This window comes from Carlito syrichta, unplaced genomic scaffold, assembly GCF_000164805.1.
Source record: "Carlito syrichta isolate Samal-C Ts95f unplaced genomic scaffold, Tarsius_syrichta-2.0.1 Scaffold304401, whole genome shotgun sequence".
Taxonomy (NCBI): Eukaryota; Metazoa; Chordata; class Mammalia; order Primates; family Tarsiidae; genus Carlito; species Carlito syrichta.
The window spans coordinates 114,452-122,783 of record NW_007248497.1 but is presented as its reverse complement, the minus strand read 5'-3'; the positions used below and the strand labels follow the sequence as shown (position 1 = coordinate 122,783).

Sequence of the window (8,332 nt, the reverse complement as noted above, 5' to 3'; positions counted from 1 at the left end):
TCGCAGAGTGGGGGCTGGGATCCAGACCTTTATTTCTCCGCACTCGCATAGCTGGGCTCCGGGGAGGGCCACCCCCGTGCCCTGAAGTAGGCCCTGAGGTCCTCGTGGCTGAGCGGTGGGAAGTAGGGGCCAATCCTCCTCCGGACCCACCACTTGCCCTCTGCAGCATGTCTGCCCCCGGGGCGGCTGAACTTGTACCTGTAGTGCTCTCCGCGGACCCACCTGCAAGGGGGCAGTGCATCAGTGGGGCCTTGAGACCCCTGGCGCCCGCCCTCCCGCCCCCCGTGTGCCCGCTGAGTTGCGGCTGCTCAGGGCTCTGGGTCCTGAGTCCTGGACGGGAGGCTGGGGACCCGTGACCCCTGGGCCCCCTGACATCAGGCCTGCCTGGGCCATTCACAGATGGGGGGCCCGCTTGGGAGCCCCACCTGAGCACACACAGGCCATGGCAGACCCAGGAAGGATGGTGGTCTCTAAGTTGCACGCTCGGTGGGTGGAGTACATGGCAGGAAGGAGGCCACCCTGAGGGAGGGGGATGGGCAGGTGGCACCTGGGGGCCCGGGCCCTTCTGGAGGCTGTGTCTAGCCTCAGGTGACCTGTGCCCAGGAAGGAGGCCCCCAGAGGCCTCTGCCCAGGGCTGGCCATGCTGGCGGGCACTGGGTGTCTGTGCTGTTGGGAACCCTGGTGGAGGTGATGGTGGAGTGGGGTCTAGGGCCTGGGCACAGCTCACAGCCATGAGGCCCGAGGTGGGAAGGGACTTGGGCCAGGCCAGGGCCTCACTTCCTGGGGATGCAGTCCTCCCCTAGGATGGCGTGGCAAGGCCGCTGGCACTTCCCTGTCACGTGACATGGAGGCGCTAGGGATGGCCACCCTCCTTGAACAGGCCTTGGCAAAGCAAAGGTCTCTGTCCTCACCCGCCCTGGACTGGGGCTCAGAGAGAAGCTGAGGGCAGGGTGGTGGGCGGAACTCTCCGCTGGCCTGTGGCTTTCCGTTTGACCCCCAGTGACTTCTTGAGGCCACGCCAATTTCCCTCCCTAGTTGGCCAAGCCTACTGGCCATGTGAGGACTGGGGACTTTCTCCTGGTGCCTGAGTCTCAGGGGGACCAGACCCATTCTGTACTGTCCTGGGCCGCATGGCCATCACCACCATCTGGCTCTGCCTGTCCCTCCAGGCCCCCCAGTTTTGCAGCAGGAGCTGGAAGCTTCTCACCCTGAAGCAGGACCCACGCAAGTGGCCAGACCTCTGTGAGGATGGCATGGCGGGGGCAGGACCTGTGTGAGGACGGCATGGCTGGGACAGGACCTGTGCTCCCTGTGGCCCCTGGAGTGAGCCCAGGGGACATTAAGCTGCCTCCTCAACACCAGGACCCTCTTTCTCACGTTGTGCCTGAGACACTTGTTATCAGAACCATGGATGTAGACGTGCGTGGGCTCCTGGTGGCTTCCTGGGGCTCTGGGTGGAGGCCATGCCCGTCACCAAGGCCTGGGGCTCTTTACTGGGCACTCCAGACCTGAGGCTGCCTGGTTTTCTGGGGCTGCATGGACGGCAGTGGCCAGCATAGGGGCTGAGGCGGGCAGCAGTGCTGGGCAGAGCAGTCTCACTGGTCTTTGAGCTGGACACAGGGTCATGAGGGCATGGCCAGGCAGCAGAGACAGCGCCACCCCTGCACTCTCCTGGGCCTTGCTGGGCATGGGGACCCCACAGCTGCCCACCCTCTCCCCAGACCGGGGTCACTAGCCTGCATTTAGCAAGGCCAGGAGGGTGGGGGCTCCTGGGAAGGCCCGACTGGCGAGACCACCCGTCTCTCCTGAATCTGCGCTCTTGCTCTTGCTTTCCCTTTCCAGGACAGGGTCAAGGCCGCGGGGTGGGGGTGGGGGTGGGGCTTGCCCCATCCCTGGACGGCAGGAAAGAGGCATCAAGAGCTGGGACTGCAGGTTGGAAAGAGCCAGAGCCTTCTACGCCATCTGCTCCTCATTCCTGCAGGCTAAGCTCCCGAGAGGGCCATGGCCTGTCCCCAGAAGGTTCCAGAGCGGGGTTAGAGCAGAGACCTCCCAGCACATCTGAAACAGGGCTCCCTGGTAACATCTCGTGTGAGCAGGGTGGGGGTCCCAGCCCGAGCTCCGACACTGACACAGGACTCAGAGTGCCTCCCCCAGACACACCTACCCTGGCCCCCTTAGCCTGCAGCCACCTCTCCGCGCTCCTGTCATTTCAAGAATGCACTAAGTGGAGTCCTGCGTCCATGACCTCGGGGACCGGCTTTCTCTGAGATCATTCTCTGGAGGACACAGCCGACACTCATCCCTCGTCGCCCACTGGTGCTGTGGTGTGATGGCCCCCCGGGGTGTCTGTCCGTTCGCCTGAAGGACACTTGGGTTGTTCCCAGCCTTGAGCCGTTCAAGCTGCCACAGACGTCCATGTGGGTTTCTGCATGTCTCCGGGTTGAGCATCCATGAAGTGGCTGCCGGTCATGCGATGACACAAGCTCCAGGCTCCAGGCTCCACACTACCAGACTGCATTCCAGGGCGGAGGCATCATCCACTCCCACCAGCTGTGCATGAGGGACCCACCCCTGGCACCCTGGCCGCTGGTCCTGGGCCGTCGTGCCGTGTGTGCGCTGTGTGGGACTTCGGCCTTGCCTCCCTGACCGCTGCCCACTGGCATCTGCCCAGTGCTTGTCCATCATTCGTCTTCTTTGGTGTAACGTCTCGCATGTCCTGTGCCCATTTTCTAGTTACCTTACTCTGCTGTTGCGTTTTCAAAGTTCTTTATACGTTCTAGATTTCAGTCCTTTGTGGGAACATGTGGTTTGCAGGTATTTTCTCTCGGTTCATGGCTCTAAATAACCCCTCTTAGCAGGATCTTTTGCAGAGCAAAAGCTTTTAATCTTAATGAAGTGCAGCTTATCATCTTTCCTTTGATGGTATCAAGTCTAAGAAAGCCTCGCCTTGCCCTAGATCCCAAAGATTTTCTCCCTTTTCTTTCCCTAAAAGCTTGTTTTGTGTTTTCCTTCTTTCGTTGTTTTTGTTTAGGGACAGGGTCTCACTCTTTTGCCTAGGCTGGAGGGCAGTGGTGTGGTTACGACTCACTGCAGCCTTGAACTGGCTCCAGAGATTCTCCTGCTTCAGCCTCCCGAGTAGCTGGGACTACATGTGTGCGCCACCACACTTGGCTATGTTTTACATTTTACATTTAAGACCATGATTCATTCTAAGTTAACTTTGTATGAGGTGTGAGAGCTGAGTTGAAGAACTTTGTGTTGTTTCTGCCCGTGGACATCCAATTGCTGCAGCATCATTTGCTGAAAGACTGTTTTTCCCCACTGAATTTCTTTTGCACTTTTGTTAAAAGTCAGTTGGGTATCTCTGCGTGTGGCCATCAATGGGCTCCCTGTTCGTCCACTGGTCTGTGTTTCCGTCCCTCTACCAGCACCACACTGTATCGATGACTGTGGCTACATACTAGGTCTTGAAAGTGGGTAGAGTGATTCCTTCCACTTCATTCTTTTCCAACATGGCTTCAGCTATTCTAGTTCCTTTACGTTTCCATGTAAAATTTGGAACAACTTATCATTATCTACAAAAAGAACTCTTCTAGATTTAGACAGGAATGGCATTAGACCGTGGCACCGATCTGTCGTCTCTACTACATGACCTTTCAACCCTGGACATGCAGGTCTCTCCATTAACTGGCTCCACACCTTTCAGCATGTGTGTAGTTTCCAGCACACGAGGCCTGTAGGCACTTTGTTAGAACGAGCCTTTCCTGTTTTTGGAGTGATTGTGGTGGTATTGCATATTTAACTTACAGTCTATGTGCTCCTTGCTGGTATACAGAAATACAATTGATTTTGTATGTTGATCTTGTATCCTCTGACTGTGCTGAACTTGCTTATTAATTCTAGATTCCTTGGGACTTCCGACATAGATACTTATGTCATCTGCAAATAGGCACAGCCTTGTTTCTTTCTTTGAGATCTATATGTCTTTTATTTCCTTTCTAGCCGATTGCAGTGGCTGGCGCTTCCAGCAGTGCATGGTGGGTAGAGCAGACCCCTTTTCCTTGTTCCTGATATTAGGGGAAAAGAATTCACTCCTTCACCATCAGGTATGATGTTGGCTGCAGGGTTTTGCAGATGCTCTTTATAAAGTTGAGGACATTTCTCTTCCTATTTTCCAGGAGTTTTTTTTTTTTTTAAACCATGACTAGGTGTTATATTTGTCAAATTATCGACAATGGCTATGATCTTATGAGTTATCTTCTTTAGTTGGTTAACATGGTGGATCACCCGGATTGATTTTCAAATACTGAACCAACCTTTAGCCCTGGAATAAACCCTACTTGGTCAGTGTGTGTGTGTGTGTGTGTGTGTGTGTGTGTGTGTGTGTGTGTGTGTATTTTTGAGTTGGGGATCTCACTCTGTCATCCAGGCTAGAGTGCAGTGGCACAATCATGGCTCACTGTAGTCTCAATCTCCTGGGCTCTGGCGATCCTTCCGCCTCAGCCTCCTGAGTAGCTGGGACTATAGATATGCGCCATCATGCCTGGCTATTTAAAAACATTTTTTGAAGAGACAAGGTCTTGCTATGTTGCCTAGGCTGGCTTCGAGCTCCTGGACTCAACAATCCTCTTGCCGCAGCCTCCCAAAGTGCTTGGATTACAGGTGTGAGCCACCATGACTGGCTTGTATTCCTTTTTTTTTTTTTAGTATATTGCTAAATTCTATTTATTACTGTTTTGTTGACAATTTTTGTGTGTATAGTGAGGGATATTGGTTTGTAATTTTTCTTCTTGAGTATCCTTGTGTAGCTTTGGTATCAGAGAAATACTAGCTCTATAAAATAAATCGGGACATTTTCTCTTCTATTTTCTGGGAAAGGCCATGTAAAACAGATTCCTCTTTAAACATACAATGAATTCTCCAGTGACACCTAGAGATTTCTTTTGGGAAGTTAAAAAAAATTTTTTTTTAATTTTAAAGATTTGGGGTACAATTCAGGGCTAGGTATACAAATGTTCATTATGCAGTCACCTTTGCTGATGAGGTATGCCCCCCCTCCGGTAGTTTCCCACTTCTGCCAATCCCACCCCCCTGGAAATTTTAAATTACAGATTCAATTTCTTTATTAGTTATGGGGCTACTCAAATGATCTACGTAACACCCAGTGAGTTGTAGTAATTTGTGTTTTTTGGAAAATTGGTCTAGTTCCTCTAAGTTATAAAGTTACATGTGTTGAGATGTTTTCTTCTTATCCTTTTCATGACTGCAGGGTCTGTAGTGATGTCTCCTTTTTCACTTTTGATATTGGCAATTGTATCTTTTTCTTTTCATTCTCACTAGAGGTTGGTCGATTTTATCAGTCCTTTCAAAGAACCAACTCCCTGTTTCATTCATTTTCTCTATTGTTTTTCTGTTTTTAATTTCATTTTTTTGCTCTTTGTTATTTTCCTCTTGCTCCTTGCTTTCAGTTAATTTTTCTCTTCTTTTTGTTTTTCTTGATGCAATTTTGTACTTAGACTATCATCATTATTATTATTTTTTGAGTTGGAGTCTCACTCCTTCCCCTAGGCTGGGGTGCAGCGGCATGCACGCTCTTGGCCACCCCAGGGCTGGCCTGCTGGGCTCCAGTGATCCTTCCACCTCAGCCTTCCAAGGAGCCAGAACTACAGGCGCGTGGTACCACACCAGGCTGATTTTTAATTTTTCTTGTAGAGACAAGGTCTCACCAATTGTTTGGGCTGGTCTCGAACCCGCAAGCTCAGGCAATCTACTTGTCTCGGCCTCCCTAAGTGCTGGGATTACAGGATGAACCACCGAGCCTGGTCTCATCATTTTTTTTAAAGAGTGGGGTCTCCTTAAAAAATAATAGTTTTACTTCTTTTTTTTAGTGTCTTTAGTTTTTAGAAATTTGACTTTGATGTGTTTAGGTCTGAATTTCTTTGGATTTTTCCTGTTTGGGGCTCACTTAGTTTATTTACTCTGTAGGTTTGTGCCTTTTGTCAAATTTGGGGAGTTTTCCGTTATTATTCAAGCATGTTTTCAGCCCTAAGCTCTTTTTCTTTTCCTTTTAGGACTTCAGTGACACAAATTCTAGGTCTTCTGTCACAGTCCCACAGGTCCGTTTCTGTTTTCAGTCTGTCGTCTCACTACTATTTTTCTGTCTTCAAGTTCATCGATTCTTTCCCCTATTCCCTCCATCCTGATGTTTAGCCATCCACTGAGGGTTTTGTTTCAGTTATCACCTTTCTCAGTTCTAAACTTTCCATCTGGTTCTTTAAAAAATCTTCTATTTCTTCTTTGCTGAAACTGTGTTTCTTTCTTTTGTGCCATGCTCACAATTGCTCACTGAGGCTCTTGGATGATGACAGCTTTAAAATTGTCATGAAATAACTAACATCTGTCATCCTGGTGAGGTCAGCTATTCACTGTCTTTTTCATCCAGTTTGATATCTTCCTGCTTCTTGGTATGACAAGTGATTTTTTGGTTGAAAATGGAACATCTTGAGGATTGTGTTAAGAGCTTTGGGATCCTGTCTGAGCCCTTGCTTTGGGTGGCTCCTTCCGATCCTGTGTGGGTGTCAGAAGCAGTGCTGCCTTGCTTCTGCTGGTGGGGGTAGAGTCTAGTTGACGTGTAGGGCATCCTCTGTTACCCCTGGGTTGGACTCGAGTTCTAGCTCCGCACTAGGCCTCCATGACATCATGGCGGTGGTCTCATCACTGCTGGGCAGACAACACCAGGTATCATTGAATGCCCACTGGGGAGAAGGAAGAGCACTCCGGCCTGATGGGGCAGGCGGAAATCTAGGCTCCAAGTAGTCTCCACAGACACCACAAAAGAGGCTCATTCCTACCCGCTGGGATGAACACCTCAGCTTCCTGCTCAGCCTCCTCTGCTGGCCTCCTGGGGAGAGTGGGCAGCTTCTCACAACCGGTCTGGAGAGGAGCACAGGTTCCCCACTGGATCTTGCTGGTAGTGTTGGCTGGAATGGAGAGATTCTTTTCTCAGAGCTCCTGCCAGGCTTTCTGGCCCCACAGCCAGAGACAGCAGCTTTAGTGGGGCCGCTGGTCTGCATCTGCCATTGTTGCCGAGTTGCCGCTTCCTTGTCTCTGGTGTAGAAATGCGGTGGAAAAAGAACCCAGGCTCACCTTGGCCTGTGCTGCTGCTGGGGTCCACGGGCCCTTGCTGAGCTCTCCGACCTCCGCCTTTCTGAGGCATCCTCTGTGTCACGTGAACATCCAGGGCTGTCAGCTGTCCAGTGGGAGGGAGGGATAAGGGTATACCCCATCTTCCTGGACCTGGAAGTCTTAGTTCTCCCAATTTTATTTTTTTAGTCAGGGTCTCACTCTATGGCCTAGGCTAGGGGGCAGTGGTATGTTCATGGCTCACTGCAGCCCTGACCTCCGGGCTCAGGCGATCCTTCTACCTCAGCCTCCTGAGTGGCTGGGACGACAGGCATGCACCGCCATATCTGGCTGATTTTTTTGAAGAGCAAGGTCTTGCCATGTTGCCCAGATGGGTCTCAGACTCCTGGGCTCAAGCAATGCTCCTGCACTGGCCTCCCAAAGTGTCGGGATCACAGATGTGAGCCACAATGCCCGGCCAGTTCTCCCAATCTAAAAAATCACAGATGAACTAAATGGAGACCCATGGCCAGGCCACAGCCAGGCCCACAGCCAGGCCACACCCGTTACCATGCAGCTTGCTCCAGCTGTCAAACAAAGTTCACATCATGTAGACACAGCAGAAGGAGTGTGCGTGGTGGCAGTCTTCACTATTTCAGATATTTTGAGTGTTTCTCCTAAACATTAATTCATTTCCAGTTCCTGCAGGCTCACTGATTCTCACATCTTGGTTTTCACAATCTCCAGGGGCAAGAAGCTTGCTGGGGCCCACCGTCACTGGTTCAGGTCCCTAGCTGGACACAAGGGGGCCCTGGCCAGGTTTCCCCTTGGGGCTGCGGAGGTGGGGCCGTAATAGAATATCCCATCAGCCTGGAGAGCCTGGCTCTGGGCCAAGGCCTGACCACAGGCACACCTGGGGACAAATGTCTGCCTCAGGTGACTGCACCTGTTGAGGACCTACTCTAGCCATCTCTGCCCTCCCAGGTTTGCAGAGGGCCACACGGCAGGCGGTCAGCTGAGATGTCACGCTACTCCGAGAAGCGGTGGTTCTGCTGAGGGGCTGCTAGGCGAGAAGGGTGGCCCCCACCAGGGCTCTGGGAGGCAGGTTGGCCTGAGGCCTGGCCCATGAGGACACCCCCTTCGCCAGACTTCTCCACTCACACGGCCCCCCGCAACCTCCACCCCCCATGCCACCATCCTCCATCCTCCT

At 51.9% G+C, this 8,332-nt stretch overlaps 1 protein-coding gene across 1 annotated transcript in view; it reads right to left on the bottom strand.

The window, feature by feature from the left end:
* Positions 1-8: 8 nt before the first annotated feature.
* LMF1 (lipase maturation factor 1) overlaps positions 9-8,332 on the bottom strand; it is a 75,432-nt gene continuing 67,108 nt past the window's right edge. The window contains exon 9 of the mRNA XM_008059864.1: positions 9-222. Coding sequence (XP_008058055.1) covers positions 30-222 — 193 coding nt within the window. The 3' untranslated portion in view covers positions 9-29. The remainder of the gene's footprint in view (positions 223-8,332) is intronic.